This window comes from Rutidosis leptorrhynchoides, chromosome 2, assembly GCF_046630445.1.
Source record: "Rutidosis leptorrhynchoides isolate AG116_Rl617_1_P2 chromosome 2, CSIRO_AGI_Rlap_v1, whole genome shotgun sequence".
In the NCBI taxonomy this organism is placed as follows: domain Eukaryota; kingdom Viridiplantae; phylum Streptophyta; class Magnoliopsida; order Asterales; family Asteraceae; genus Rutidosis; species Rutidosis leptorrhynchoides.
Genome location: NC_092334.1, coordinates 30,747,939 through 30,765,195, shown reverse-complemented (window position 1 = coordinate 30,765,195; position 17,257 = coordinate 30,747,939). Strand labels below are relative to the sequence as shown.

At 33.7% G+C, this 17,257-nt stretch overlaps 1 protein-coding gene across 1 annotated transcript; it reads left to right on the top strand.

The window, feature by feature from the left end:
* The first annotated feature begins 1,562 nt into the window (after nt 1–1,562).
* Nucleotides 1,563–11,381, top strand: LOC139887751 (protein At-4/1-like). Its single transcript, XM_071870810.1, has 8 exons — nt 1,563–1,625; nt 1,728–1,833; nt 2,267–2,322; nt 10,408–10,485; nt 10,592–10,665; nt 10,759–10,892; nt 10,988–11,083; nt 11,236–11,381. Exons 1-8 carry the CDS (start codon nt 1,563–1,565, stop codon nt 11,379–11,381), a joined length of 753 nt encoding a protein of 250 aa, XP_071726911.1.
* Nucleotides 11,382–17,257: the final 5,876 nt, after the last annotated feature.

Below are 17,257 nucleotides of genomic sequence, written 5' to 3'. Positions count from 1 at the left end.
ACATTTCTCTATAACGTCAGCAATTTTCGAGCCTCTGAATGCCCACTATGTGTATTCGGATGTTCTGAGTCTTCAGCCCACACAATGAATGCTAAGACAATAAGGTCTGATGAATAAAAATAATAAATCTAATCTAAATATCACTGTAACATTTAAAATCTGCACAAACATAAGCACTAAATTTACATACCTTTGCAAAGCCTCCACCAAAGTTCCTGCGCTTGCACACAATAGCCTCAAGTATAAATACAAGGACTTAGCAAGTCCCTTTTCACAACTATTTATGTTTCAGTTACATAATTTCAACATAGTTGTTTTTAAAGCTATTATTATTCGAGGTTAATCTATTTTATTATTTGTTTAATAATAAATAAATAGTAATAGTATAGTATAAATGTATTACAAACAATAAAGTTGTGATGTGGTCCAGCGGTTAGTGACATACCTCCTTTAGGGGATGTCAGGAGTTCGACCCTCACTGGCTGCATATTAAAACCCTTGGATCAGTTTCAAGGTTTCTTCTCGGCCAGCGATGGGGGCGGGGTTTTTATCGCTGCATCGGCATAGTAGAAACGGGAGATGATCGCAACGGGTGGTTTAGTCCCCCGCGGGTGATCCTAATCGCTGTAAAAAAAATACAAAATAACCTTAAGTACACATATAATGACTTAGCAAGTCCTTTTTCACAACTATTTATGTTTCAGTTACATAATTTCAACATAGTTGTTTCTAAAACTATTTTTTGAGGTTATCTATTAATTATATGTTTAATAATAAATATTCGTAGTATTTTTTTTCGACGAAATACAGATATATATAAATAGATTAAAAGATCAGGTGGGATACAAATGTGCAGATCTGATGATCTGATTGTGGTTTGTGACCTTACAACCAACCCATTCCACAAACATTCACAACATGATGTACCAAATTGAAAGAAACACTAAAACATTGAACCAACCAATGAACTAAACCAAAAATCGAGTTGTCTTCTACAACAGCTGCGGAGCCCACCAGACCTAACCTATCAATATACATCCCTCGAGTCCGACCAAGCCCAAGAAGAACCTCCTAATCCACCACTTCAACAATCTGTCCCGAAAGCTAAACCCAGACCAGAAATCGAACCGCAGGCCCCAACTGCAGGGGAATCCAAGAACACCTTCCCTGAGCTTAGCACCCAGAAGAAGTCACCCAAAAAACGGACCAAACCACCTGATCGGGAGGTCGAAAAGCCCTAAAGAGACCACCCCGAACACCTTTGATTTCCTGATGTTGACTAAAGTCAACGACGTTGGCAACAACATCATAACACCCCTAACGAAATACTCCGTAGTATTATAGTACGTATGTAAAATATAATCTTGACGAGAAATAAGCCGTTTAATCTATTTTTAAAAAATTTTAATGGTAGATTTATTTAATAATTACTATTATTTATTTGTTTGTTTGTTTATTTATTTATTTTATTTTTTATTATTATTTACAACGAAAAAAATATATGTGAGCGATGTAGTCAATAGTTACTGCATTCTAACAAAACACACTAATATGAGCTGAAAATGGCGGCAACTAGCGATGAAGCACTGCAATCACTTCTCACTGATTTCGATCAAATTCTCCATGTATTATCAACTAAATTACTACAGTACTATAAATCTTCTTCAATATGAACAAAAACGATTTCTATTAATTCATGTATCCATTCATAATCTCTAATTTTGCAGGATTCCAGTGAAGCAGTCGTTACGATTCAAACTCTTCAGTCAAACATTAGATCCGAAATCGAAAAACGACAAGTGCTTGAATTCACCGTCAGTACTCTCAAATCAGGTTTTCATTTATGATCGAAATACCTTCAATTTTGATTATTGTTCAATTACGATCATCAATTTTCTACATCATTGTACGGCATTTTGTGGATTCTGATTTAGGTTTTTTTTCTGTGTATATCTAATATAATTAGGAAATATATATATTAGGTTACACAAATTTTATTAGACTATGTATTTTGTCGTCATAAATATCCTTTGTTAATGTCGTTTTATTTGTTAATCACGTAGATGGATAAGGAGTTTATCAGGTTATCATTAAAGCTAATCGAATTGTGATTCTACTTAGTCTTGAGTTTTTTAATTTTATTTCTTTATTTACGTTTTTTCTGTGCTAATTGATAGTTCAATTGATTACTTCTCTGGCATGAACCAAGTGGATTTTGAAATTTAAGATGCATGCTAATTGTTTGACTGGAATATAATCCTATTAGAAAATGAGAGAGTGATGAAGCTATATACCGAATCTATCAACAAACTTGCTAATCAGGTGACTAATTTGATTGATATTGCTATATGTTTTGTAGTATAAGCTGAAGTTGAGTAATGGTGGTGATGCAAATTTTTAATCTGAGGTTTACTGTTGTGATGACCCGGAAATTTCTGACCAAATTTAAACTTAATCTTTAACGTTTCCGACACGATAAGCAAAGTCTATGAAGTTGAATCTCAAAATTTTGAACTATTTAAATACTCTTCGATTGTTCTCAACGATTCGCGAACAATTATATGTAAATAGATACCTATATATATACTATAACTTGAAAGCGTAATAAGGTATTAATTGTATGATACCGTACATTGAACTTATTGGTTTATATATCTATTCGAATATATATGATAAGTTAGAATAGTAATTGTATGAATAACTTGCGACGTGTATTTAAAACGTGTTTATAAATATTGAATATATTTAGTTCTAGAAAACTAGATTTTATAATATTTATATATGAAATGATAAAAATCTACTATTAAACGATGCGTTTTCAATTTAAAAATTTTACGTATTAAGTCGTTTTATTTTCATGATATAATTTTTGTAATTTTTTTTAAGAAACGAAGTTAAATTAAAAATGTACAATTTGTAAAGCACAACGTACAACAACGTGTAGCTTAAATAGTTGAATTTAAATTAATTCATTTACTATTCATTGAATAGTAAATGAAACGAAATTAATTAATTTACTATTCACATGAAAGCGATATTATAGAAATTATTAATTATAAGATACATAATATAACCCTGAAGTATTCAATAAATACGACTTTTTAAAAATTTACGATTCAAATTTGATTCTAAATATATTATTATATTATTATATTTTCTTTCAATATTATTATATTATTATATATATTATATTTAATTATGTCGACAAGCAAAACAACAAAAATTACGATTCCTTTTATTATTATATTATTATTTTATTACTTTATTATATTATTATATTATTATAATTAAACACGTTTGATTCTTTTTATTATTATAATATTATTTTTTTAACTATATTTTTGGGCTGAGAATACATACAAATGCTTTATTAACTGTTTTACAATATTATATGCGTGAGTTTCATATGATCCCTTTTTAACTATATTTTTGGGCTGAGAATACATACAAATGCTTTATTAACTGTTTTACAATATTATATGCTTGAGTTTCATATGATCCCTTTTTAACTATATTTTTGGGCTGAGAATACATACAAATGCTTTATTAACTGTTTTACAATATTATATGCGTGAGTTTCATATGATCCCTTTTTCTCTATACATTTTTGGGCTGAGAATACATGCAATTTATTTTAAACGCAATGGATACAAGTACATACTAAATTCTACACCGAGTTTGAACCGAAAATCCCTTAGCTTTGGTAACTAGTAACTGTCGGTTATAAGAACCGATGGGCGCGAATAGAGATATATGGATCCATAGGGTTTGACATCCCCGTCTGTTCCAGGTATAGAAAGAAACTCTAGCCTGAACTATAAAACAGACGTATGCTATTTGAAGTTAGTACACGTTGGATTGCGTGTATTGTACATGTTGGTTGCATGTTAAACGAGGGGTACTTATTATAGACGTTAAGGCTTGGTTACCAGGGTGCTCATTCTTGTAGAACATTTTGATAAACGTTTCTGGATGAAACAACTGAAATCTTGTGATCCATCTTTATATACAGATTATGTGAAACATACAAACTATGAACTCACCAACCTTTGTGTTGACACTTGTTAGCATGTTTATTCTCAGGTTTCCTAGAAGTCTTCCGCTGTTTGCTTATAGGATATACAAGCTATGTGCATGGAGTCTTACATGGCATATTTTCAAGAAAACGTTGCATTCACCAATTCATCACCATGTACCTTATTTTGACTGCATTGTCAACGAAAGCACTATTGTAAACTATTATATACGGTGATTGTCTATATGTAGAAATCATCAGATGTCGAAAACCTTTGATTTAAATATACATTTATGGTATGCCTTTTCAAAAGAATGCAATGTTTACAAAACGTATCATATAGAGGTCAAATACCTCGCAATGAAATCAATGAATGACGTGTTCGTCCATATGGATTTGGAGCGATCGTCACAGTTGGTATCAGAGCTTGAGGTCATAGGGAACCAGAATATGCATTAGTGTGTTTAACTGGTAATTGTTAGGATGCATTAGTGAGTCTGGACTATGACCGCATCTGTTTTTACAGAGTTTGCTTATCAACTCTTGTCGGAAATTACCTGTTTATCAATCTTATGTCTTGACACGTGTTTTTGCATTTATTGCATACACAGTGTATAGACAAATCATATCCTATCATATCTACTACAGTGTTTCTTATTTGGCATTTTTTTTCGAAATTTCCTGCGTAAATTACGGAATCCTTTTACTATATATACGTATACGAGAAGACGAAGGTATCATCCGGTTTTCAACCCTCAATTCATACCAAGAATCATTTCATAACTTTCTGTGAACACGTAAGATGGCCTCCTCGAATAGACCAAGTCCCTCCAACTCCGAAGACAGCGTGACGGGACAGCACCGACCGATCAACTACCGTGATTTCTTTAGAAAGTGGGGATGGGTTCGCGAAATACTTACCCTATGGAGAAATGAAGAAGGTACTCCATACCACGAGTCGAACCTACCGCCTAACGTCGGAGTACTCGATCCGCTTACCGGCGAACCTGTTCGCAACACCGTTTATACTCTTTTTGCGAGAATTTTTCATCTTGAAGCTACCATTAACGGAACCAGAAAAGATATCCGACCTCTACCTCACACCGATAACCAACCAGGGTTAGTAGAAGAAGTTAAAGAACTTCGAGCTCGAGTGTTAACTTTAGAGAGCACGGTACACAATTTACAAACACCAACAGTACCATTACCACCACCAACAACATCCACATCACACTCCTCAACATCACGATCTGTACCTCGAACATCAACATCATACGCACCATAGATACCAAGGAGTATCAACAACATCAAACGATGAAGTATTGATTCGTAACTTCATCGGAGAAACATTCTACGGCGATTTATAAAGTTTAGAGATTATCTATTATAGCCTTAACCATAAATCAGATAGAGTAGAAACATTGATCGGAATAGTGTATGATTTACAAGTTACACTTGTTATATCACAACATCAACATTACCCTTAGCCTCACCAGCACACAGTGCTGTCAACATCATTAGAAACATCAGCACCTCTAACATCACAAACTCCGCCAGTTCAAGAAGACACCATGGACATCATTACGAATCAATAACGCGTATAGTGAATCAACGAGTTATGAAATAATAACTCATTCCCTCCGAAGAATTTGTATGTGTATCTTATATATATAAATTTTAAACCCTAATAAATCTTTCTGTACTAAGCTATTATGTATGAAACTTAACTACTCGGTTAAATCATATTACTAATATGCTATGATGTACATTCTTCGTTAGCAACCTAACCTTCGTTAACTACAAGCTCTGTTTCAATTCAATGAATTTCGTTTCATAATAAACCAAGTGTATTATTCAATAACATGGTTGATTTTACACTTTCATTTTCGATTCCCTCGAAACTTTCTAGAAAACATCATTCACATCTTGCGAAGTTTTCAAGAATTCCACAAACATCGACATCCTTCACCAAGGGATATCGATAAGAATGAATAATGAAGTATTGATTTCATTAGTGAAATACTCTGTGAAGATTATGTAATCTCTAATGTTTTAGAGATTATTCATTCTAATTCAAGCCAAAAATCAAATGAGCTTAATATGATATTAACTCATTAAATCTGTATTACATCTGAAGGAAATATATATACCTATATTTTTCATAAAGACTGTAATGAAAATTCTTTTGTACAAAATATTAATCGTGAAATCTTTAACGGATAGGTAATACTCGGGAAATATATAAGTTCACAATTAATATGTTACATTGTACATTCTTCAAATTTTGATTCAAAAATCATTAACTATACTCACTATCTTCACAACGATATACAATCGTTTCCATACAAATTCAATTACACATTCTGATATTGACGGATCAGAATCCAATTCATAACTCTGAACCGGTGACATCATTCTTAGATCTCTACATCTTTCAAAGCTATACTTTGACTTCAAAACCGTGCAAGATCCTTTAGCGTTGTTTTTACTGAAAATAATCTTGCATTCCCTTTTCAAATTATCCAGTATTATCAACTATTCAACCAGTCAATGAAGACCTTTCAGACCGGTAACTTTGGCATATACGTTTTTGTTACCGGGGAACCTTTCATGTTCCACCACATTAGCTGTAAATTTACCAACAACTTCATTTATCCTTGACCTTCCGAAAAATCCTTATACTCTTTGAAACCCTATCATATACTCATCCACATCTTGTAACGAGAATTGCCATATGAAGTATCGGGAATTAGCAATGAGTATTTTGAAATCTTGCAGCACGTCTACGCCAACAGTTATATGTGTACATATAACGTCTATCTCCTGGATTCACATACTTCGAATGTGAAGTTTCTGAAAAACACCCCAAAACTACGAAACTAGTTCTCCGAATTTTGGTAAAATGCTGATGAAGCAGCAAAAACGGTAAACGATCTTAACAGTCAAAAGTTTGATGATAAAGAATAGTATGGTGGTAAAGCTGAGAAAAAGGAGAAGGTTTGGAACTGGAAAACGGATTGAGCAAAGTATGAAGGAGGCTGTGGATAAATCACAAAGACTGAACCTGCCTTCAAAGAATACAAATGATTCAGTGTCTGCTAAAATCCTTAGCAAATACCTTACTCCTTACTCTAAAACCGTTACGGACAATATTCTTCATCATCATCATTATCTTGAATATTCTAAGATATCATCGTATCTTTCATTATAAATATCCTCAATATTTCTGAAGATAATTTCGTAACCATCTGAAATTATTCATTCCTTCACGCTATCTGTGTTACATCATAAAAGAAACTGTGTTAGTTTCTAAATTCTGAAAAATTCAAGTTTAAAATATGAATGTTTTGAAGTAGTGTTGGGAACTGAAACATGAATTAGTATAATATAATGACGTCAGGCCAACGTGATTATATTACAGTAAGTCATGCTGAGTTTCTAATGGAACATGATGAAGGTTCACAGATCCCACCCTCATCATGAACCATGTTACATAACTCTTTCATTCTATTTAATCTCTAAAATTTTCAAGAAAACATATTTCTTGATGATTCGGTCTTTTCCAGATATTCTGGTAATTTGATAAATCAAGATCGTGCCATTACAATTTCTTTCTTAGAACATTAGTTATGTTCATCTCAAAACTTCATATCTACAAATTCTAGACCATTATTCGCTTGATTCAAGGTCGGGAAGAGAAGTCGAAAGCATGGAGCTCCGAAATATAAAGGAGAATATAGGCCCGATAACAACCCCGAAATTTACAAACCGTGTATATCAATGCGTATAGCAATATAAAGACACGGGAGAATGAAAAACACTATAACCCCAAGGTAATGGTAGAAGAAAGTAATTTCCTCTGGTGGTAGATGAAAAAGAAGAATGACAGATATGAAAGTTAGGAGTATATCAAGAATCAGAACTGGATGAAGCATTTCACAATCTGTTGGAAGTATGAAATAAGGAAGAAGATTATAGGAGTGATGAAAATAAATGAAACGGAAGTGGTCAATTTATAGCGAAATATCAGATATAGCAACGAGGTAGATTACGCATTCAATCAAAGGAAATCTTAATTTCCTTAATTCCCGAAGAATCAAATCTTATTTAGATTACGAAGATTTTCTATTCCTTAAATTCCGGAAATCAACCGTGACTACGTCACCAGCTAAGGTGAACATGTATTTACTCATCTTCATTCTTTTATGATAACTTCTCTCATACGCTTCGAGTAATTGGATTGTTTTATTCAACGGTGATAAAACTCTATTTATCGACTCATATGCGTCATGAAAACATTTTTATTGTTAGCCATGACGACCTCACTCAAATTTCGGGACGAAATTTCTTTAACGGGGGGATACTGTGATGACCCGGAAATTTCTGACCAAATTTAAACTTAATCTTTAACGTTTCCGACACGATAAGCAAAGTCTATGAAGTTGAATCTCAAAATTTTGAACTATTTAAATACTCTTCGATTGTTCTCAACGATTCGCGAACAATTATATGTAAATAGATACCTATATATATACTATAACTTGAAAGCGTAATAAGGTATTAATTGTATGATACCGTACATTGAACTTATTGGTTTATATATCTATTCGAATATATATGATAAGTTAGAATAGTAATTGTATGAATAACTTGCGACGTGTATTTAAAACGTGTTTATAAATATTGAATATATTTAGTTCTAGAAAACTAGATTTTATAATATTTATATATGAAATGATAAAAATCTACTATTAAACGATGCGTTTTCAATTTAAAAATTTTACGTATTAAGTCGTTTTATTTTCATGATATAATTTTTGTAATTTTTTTTAAGAAACGAAGTTAAATTAAAAATGTACAATTTGTAAAGCACAACGTACAACAACGTGTAGCTTAAATAGTTGAATTTAAATTAATTCATTTACTATTCATTGAATAGTAAATGAAACGAAATTAATTAATTTACTATTCACATGAAAGCGATATTATAGAAATTATTAATTATAAGATACATAATATAACCCTGAAGTATTCAATAAATACGACTTTTTAAAAATTTACGATTCAAATTTGATTCTAAATATATTATTATATTATTATATTTTCTTTCAATATTATTATATTATTATATATATTATATTTAATTATGTCGACAAGCAAAACAACAAAAATTACGATTCCTTTTATTATTATATTATTATTTTATTACTTTATTATATTATTATATTATTATAATTAAACACGTTTGATTCTTTTTATTATTATAATATTATTTTTTTAACTATATTTTTGGGCTGAGAATACATACAAATGCTTTATTAACTGTTTTACAATATTATATGCGTGAGTTTCATATGATCCCTTTTTAACTATATTTTTGGGCTGAGAATACATACAAATGCTTTATTAACTGTTTTACAATATTATATGCGTGAGTTTCATATGATCCCTTTTTAACTATATTTTTGGGCTGAGAATACATACAAATGCTTTATTAACTGTTTTACAATATTATATGCGTGAGTTTCATATGATCCCTTTTTCTCTATACATTTTTGGGCTGAGAATACATGCAATTTATTTTAAACGCAATGGATACAAGTACATACTAAATTCTACACCGAGTTTGAACCGAAAATCCCTTAGCTTTGGTAACTAGTAACTGTCGGTTATAAGAACCGATGGGCGCGAATAGAGATATATGGATCCATAGGGTTTGACATCCCCGTCTGTTCCAGGTATAGAAAGAAACTCTAGCCTGAACTATAAAACAGACGTATGCTATTTGAAGTTAGTACACGTTGGATTGCGTGTATTGTACATGTTGGTTGCATGTTAAACGAGGGGTACTTATTATAGACGTTAAGGCTTGGTTACCAGGGTGCTCATTCTTGTAGAACATTTTGATAAACGTTTCTGGATGAAACAACTGAAATCTTGTGATCCATCTTTATATACAGATTATGTGAAACATACAAACTATGAACTCACCAACCTTTGTGTTGACACTTGTTAGCATGTTTATTCTCAGGTTTCCTAGAAGTCTTCCGCTGTTTGCTTATAGGATATACAAGCTATGTGCATGGAGTCTTACATGGCATATTTTCAAGAAAACGTTGCATTCACCAATTCATCACCATGTACCTTATTTTGACTGCATTGTCAACGAAAGCACTATTGTAAACTATTATATACGGTGATTGTCTATATGTAGAAATCATCAGATGTCGAAAACCTTTGATTTAAATATACATTTATGGTATGCCTTTTCAAAAGAATGCAATGTTTACAAAACGTATCATATAGAGGTCAAATACCTCGCAATGAAATCAATGAATGACGTGTTCGTCCATATGGATTTGGAGCGATCGTCACAACTGTCCATGAAACAGCTTGAGCATAGGAATAATTATCGCATCTTGAAAGAAGAACTGAAGAGAGTGAATGATGATCATGCCAGAAAAGAAAATGTAAGTAATGATTATTCACTTGAACTGAAACTGTATCCATATTAGTATGTTCTTATAAGTTAAAAAAAAGTTCATATCTTAGAGACAACTATGGTTTTTCGAGCAGGAGTTCAGAAATGCAATGAACCTGCTTAAGCATGATTACGACAACAGAATTAAAGACTTGGAGGTTCAAATCAAGTGAGCATTCAGTCAAATGCTACTCTGTTTTTATTATTTTTTGTTAACGAACTTCAGATCTTAAATGAAGTTATCAATAACTACTGTTACCAGAGATTCTGTAGCTCAGAATGCAGCAAATGAATCAACAATTAATCAGCTCCACCAAGATTTAACTGCACATAGGAACCATGTTGAAGCCTTAGCAAAAAGGCTGGACAGAGTTCATACAGATGTAGAAATGAAATGTGAGCTTTTACACAGTTTATTGAACATTTTAAGACATTTTTTACAATTCTATATAGTTCAGTAAGACTTTATGAGTGTGATGTTTTTGCCCTAGATCAATACGAGATACAGGATTTGAAAGATTGCCTTGTGATGGAGCAGGAAGAGAAAAACGGATTGGACAAGAAGCTCAAGACACTAGAAAAGGAATGTATGTACATTATATGCTATGTATAACATAATGATAACTGCAACTTTAATCATGATCAATTGATTTGTATGTATTTACAAGATAACAGTCTTGACATGCCAATATTTTTGTTCTCTGGTACATCTAGTTAATCTGGTATTTTGTGTGAGCAGTACTGATTAGCAGATCAAAGTTGGCTGAAAACAAACAGGATTTTAGTTCAAATCGTCATGTTGAAACTCTGAAGCAGAAGGTAATGAAACTAAGGAAGGAAAATGAGGTCCTCAAAAGGCAGTTACTTGATTCAAAAGAGGACTGAATGACTGATTTATCTCAACGATCGACAAGCTTCGTCCTTGATGTTTATAGCCTCTAAATTTTCGATGACAATTATCATCTGTAGGTTTTATATCCTTAAATTTTGTTTGTTCTAAAGATTATGCTTTTCTGTAAATCCTTTGGTATGCCTGTTAAAAATTTATTCAAAGGTTCTATAGATTTTACAAGACAACTTATTTTTGTTAAGCTGGGATAAACTCATCATGCAAAAGTGATTATTTGATCCATATTCTTCTCAAAATCGTTTTATCATAACACTGGAAAGTGGTTACTGCATATCATTTTCATTACTGCAAATCATGTCTGGTTTCATAATGAATATGCTGACACCACATAATTTGACATGCATACATACATAATACATAATACATACACAGGCACAAATACGTAACCTAACAAAAAGGATAACCACCAAACTCATAACAAAATGATAGGTGAAGGACTTTCATTGATGCTTTGACTAAACCAGACACCTCCTTCATAAATAATCATAATCATGGAGCAACAAGATTACTAGATTCTAGTTCACGTAGAAAAGAAGGAAAAACACATCTGCATATACGCTTCATCAACAAAAGGAGACTGCACGGTTGACGTCAAAACCCAGAAAGCGACCAAAGGTCGAAGAACGAGCAAAAGAAGCCATAATAGCAATAAATACAGGGAAAAGAAACTAATCTTCAACAAACTTCACCGGAAAATGCAAGTTGATCGGTAATGATACGCATAATGATCCGTCTCAAAATAGGCAAGCATCCCGGCAAAAATCTTACCCGGGACTGCGCGTACCGAAATACGGACTTCTTTTCCCAACATCCGTCTGATGTTATCCCGGAAACTTTACCACGCCGGACCAACGGCAAGACCGAAAACCCGGATGACACGCACATAACCGGCGTCGTACAGCCAGCCATCATAACTATAACAGTGAAGAAACACTTGGAACAAAGTAGAAAGCGAAACCTTCCCGGTTAGACTGAGAGCACCGTGATGCCTTAACCGGAACCAACCTGCCGTCAGGACCGACATGGCGTTCCATCACGGCACGAAGATATTCTCCCGGGACTAGCACGCTATCCCGGAGAAAGTGCACGTCCCGGAGCAGACACTTCGTCCCGGAACAATTACCTAACGACGGAGTAAGCATGCAAGCAAGTTGCATACCACGTCAGCCCGCAAATCTAGGGAAGTTCGTTAGGATCCGTTATTCCCCACGAAAGGGATAGGTGCCACGTCACCCCTCGGGATTGACAAAGTTAGTTACAACCATGAAAGGGACATGTGCCACGTCATCATTCCCTCCTAGACATCTATAAATACGTAAACAAGATCTTTCATTCAAACGACACTGGATGCATTAATGTTACTCTGCCCAAATCAATTGCGATAACATTACTCCGGTCGTTAAACCAATTCCGGCCGGTGCTCCGATCATCGTCAGAATTAATCCTCACTCTTAGATATTAGCTTATTTGATTCCGATTGAATAAGGCTAATTCAATCGATTGTTTTACGCCCTTGGAATCCAGATTCCAAATCGGGGTTTGCACAATTATTGGAATTAAAACATTCGACTCTCTATTTCTCCCAAATCAAGCACTCAAACCAGAAATCTATTCATACAAGACGATTTTGGTTTGATCAAATGGCGCCACCTAAAGGTACGAACAACATAGTGAAACCAGGCAGCGAAACGGCAAGCAAGAAAGGAATAAACAATGACGCTCAACCACCTCTAAACAAAGGAAACTCACCACCGGTGGAACCACCTTAACCTCAAAAGCAATCAATCGCTCACATTCACTCCGGTGACGCATCGGGAGACGATATAAATATCTCCGACGACGATGAGGATACACACGAGGGATCACCGCTCGGTGGAGATAGGTTGAAGCTCGGAACTCTTGGTCTTAAAACTGGTGGTTCAAGCGGCATCGGATCCTCTCACAACGACACCGACATGATCACAAAAATGATCTCAGCCGACGTCGAGAAACAAGTAATCGAAAAGCTAAAGTCCATGCTGAACGATAACAGTCTAGCAGAGAAGCAACAATCGCAAACTCTAGCCATTATGAAAACTAGCCCAATGTTAAACATCGGTGCGGCAAGCGAGGGTGTCACCAAGGCTGCCGCAAACGCATGGTTGACCAAGCTCCTTGTGCAGGCTGCGCCGCCGGCATACAAACACTCCCTGTCGCAACCTGCCGTCCAGAAAACCGCACTTGAGAATCTGTTCGCCCTGATCACCGGTAACAAATCAAAGCGACCGGTTGAGATGTCGGCAACTAGCCAAAAGCTCTGCGAACGGATCGCCGGCTGTACACTCCCTACTAACATCGTCATACCGGTCACTTTGGGGGTGTACAATGGCACCACCGACCCGGATGATTTCCTGCAAATCTTTGAGGGCTCCATGCAAACCCAACATTGGAGCGATGAGGTAGCGTGCCATCTCTTTCCGACCGTCCTACAGTCGGATGCCAGGGAATGGTTCGCAAAATTACCACCTAATGGAATCACGTGCTTCACAGACTTGCCGAAAAAGTTCCTCATGCAATATCAGAACCTCCGCCGACAAACGTATACGCACCTGTATGCTCAAGAAATACCAATATACCAGGGAGAGAAAATTGAAAGCTTCATTACAAGGTATATGCTGGAGTGTCAAAAAATACCAGGACTCCCGAAAACACAGCAGATTTCCGGATTCATAACATGCCTGGATAAAGATGCACACCCGTCATGTAGTGACCCGAACTTTTCCATGTTTATATATATTAATTGAGATTGATATTTACATGATTAAATGTTTCCAACATGTTAAGCAATCAAACTTGTTAAGACTTGATTAATTGAAATATGTTTCATATAGACAATTGACCACCCAAGTTGACCGGTGATTCACGAACGTTAAAACTTGTAAAAACTATATGATGACATATATATGGATATATATATAGTTAACATAATACTATGATAAGTAAACATATCATTAAGTATATTAACAATGAACTACATATGTAAAAACAAGACTACTAACTTAATGATTTTTAAACGAGACATATATGTAACGATTATCGTTGTAAAGACATATAATGTATATATATCATATTAAGAGATATTCATACATGATAATATCATGATAATATAATAATATAAAATCTCATTTGATATTATAAACATTGGGTTAACAACATTTAACAAGATTGTTAACCTAAAGGTTTCAAAACAACACTTACATGTAACAACTAACGATGACTTAACGACTTAGTTAAAATGTATATACATGTAGTGTTTTAATATGTATTTATACACTTTTGAAAGACTTCAATACACTTATCAAAATACTTCTACTTAACAAAAATGCTTACAATTACATCCTCGTTCAGTTTCATCAACAATTCTACTCGTATGCACCCGTATTCGTACTCGTACAATACACAGCTTTTAGATGTATGTACTATTGGTATATACACTCCAATGATCAGCTCTTAGCAGCCCATGTGAGTCACCTAACACATGTGGGAACCATCATTTGGCAACTAGCATGAAATATCTCATAAAATTACAAAAATATGAGTAATCATTCATGACTTATTTACATGAAAACAAAATTACATATCCTTTATATCTAATCCATACACCAACGACCAAAAACACCTACAAAAACTTTCATTCTTCAATTTTCTTCATCTAATTGATCTCTCTCAAGTTCTATCTTCAAGTTCTAAGTGATCTTCATAAATTCTACAAGTTCTAGTTACATAAAATCAAGAATACTTTCAAGTTTGCTAGCTCACTTCCAATCTTGTAAGGTGATCATTCAACCTCAAGAAATTTTTGTTTCTTATAGTAGGTTATCATTCTAATACAAGGTAATAATCATATTCAAACTTTGGTTCAATTTCTATAACTATAACAATCTTATTTCAAGTGATAATCTTACTTGAACTTGTTTTCGTGTCATGATTCTGCTTCAAGAACTTCGAGCCATCCAAGGATCCGTTGAAGCTAGATCCACTTTTCTCTTTTTTAGTAGGTTTATCCAAGGAACTTAAGGTAGTAATGATGTTCATAACATCATTCGATTCATACATAAAAAGCTATCATATTCGAAGTGGTAAACTAGTAATCACTAGAACATAGTTTAGTTAATTCTAAACTTGTTCGCAAACAAAAGTTAATCCTTCTAACTTGAATTTTAAAATCAACTAAACACATGTTATATATCTATATGATATGCTAACTTAATGATTTAAAACCTGGAAACACGAAAAACACCGTAAAACCGGAGTTACGCCGTCGTAGTAACACCGCGGGCTGTTTTGGGTTAGTTAATTAAAAACTATGATAAACTTTGATTTAAAAGTTGTTATTCTGAGAAAATGATTTTTATTATGAACATGAAACTATATTCAAAAATTATGGTTAAACTCAAAGTGGAAGTATGTTTTCTAAAATGGTCATCTAGACGTCGTTCTTTCGACTGAAATGACTACCTTTACAAAAACGACTTGTAACTTATTTTTCCGACTATAAACCTATACTTTTTTCTGTTTAGATTCATAAAATAGAGTTCAATATGAAACCATAGCAATTTGATTCACTCAAAACGGATTTAAAATGAAGAAGTTATGGGTAAAACAAGATTGGATAATTTTTCTCATTTTAGCTACGTGAAAATTGGTAACAAATCTATTCCAACCATAACTTAATCAACTTGTATTGTATATTATGTAATCTTGAGATACCATAGACACGTATACAATATTTCGACCTATCATGCCGACACATCTATATATATTTCGGAACAACCATAGACACTCTATATGTGAATGTTGGAGTTAGCTATACAGGGTTGAGGTTGATTCCAAAATATATATAGTTTGAGTTGTGATCAATACTGAGATACGTATACACTGGGTCGTGGATTGATTCAAGATAATATTTATCGATTTATTTCTGTACATCTAACTGTGGACAACTAGTTGTAGGTTACTAACGAGGACAGCTGACTTAATAAACTTAAAACATCAAAATATATTAAAAGTGTTGTAAATATATTTTGAACATACTTTGATATATATGTACATATTGTTATAGGTTCGTGAATCAACCAGTGGCCAAGTCTTACTTCCCGACGAAGTAAAAATCTGTGAAAGTGAGTTATAGTCCCACTTTTAAAAATCTAATATTTTTGGGATGAGAATACATGCAGGTTTTATAAATGATTTACAAAATAGACACAAGTACGTGAAACTACATTCTATGGTTGAATTATCGAAATCGAATATGCTCCTTTTTATTAAGTCTGGTAATCTAAGAATTAGGGAACAGACACCCTAATTGACGCGAATCCTAAAGATAGATCTATTGGGCCTAACAAACCCCATCCAAAGTACCAGATGCTTTAGTACTTCGAAATTTATATCATATCCGAAGGGTGTCCCGGAATGATGGGGATATTCTTATATATGCATCTTGTTAATGTCGGTTATCAGGTGTTCACCATATGAATGACTTTTATCTCTATGTATGGGATGTGTATTGAAATATGAAATCTTGTGGTCTATTATTATGATTTGATATATATAGGTTAAACCTATAACTCACCAACATTTTTGATGACGTTTTAAGCATGTTTATTCTCAGGTGATTATTAAGAGCTTCCGCTGTCGCATACTTAAATAAGGACGAGATTTGGAGTCCATGCTTGTATGATATTGTGTAAAAACTGCATTCAAGAAACTTATTTTGTTGTAACATATTTGTATTGTAAACCATTATGTAATGGCCGTGTGTAAACAGGATATTTTAGATTATCATTATTTGATAATCTACGTAAAGCTTTTT

Bases quoted from the DNA above. Each gene is read 5' to 3' on its own strand.
- LOC139887751 (XM_071870810.1), top strand. From the start codon at position 1,563: ATGGCGGCAACTAGCGATGAAGCACTGCAATCACTTCTCACTGATTTC. The intron at 10,486-10,591 runs GTAAGTAATGAT...TTTTTCGAGCAG, and splicing joins ATCATGCCAGAAAAGAAAAT to GAGTTCAGAAATGCAATGAA. The intron at 10,893-10,987 runs GTGAGCTTTTAC...TTTTTGCCCTAG, and splicing joins TACAGATGTAGAAATGAAAT to ATCAATACGAGATACAGGAT.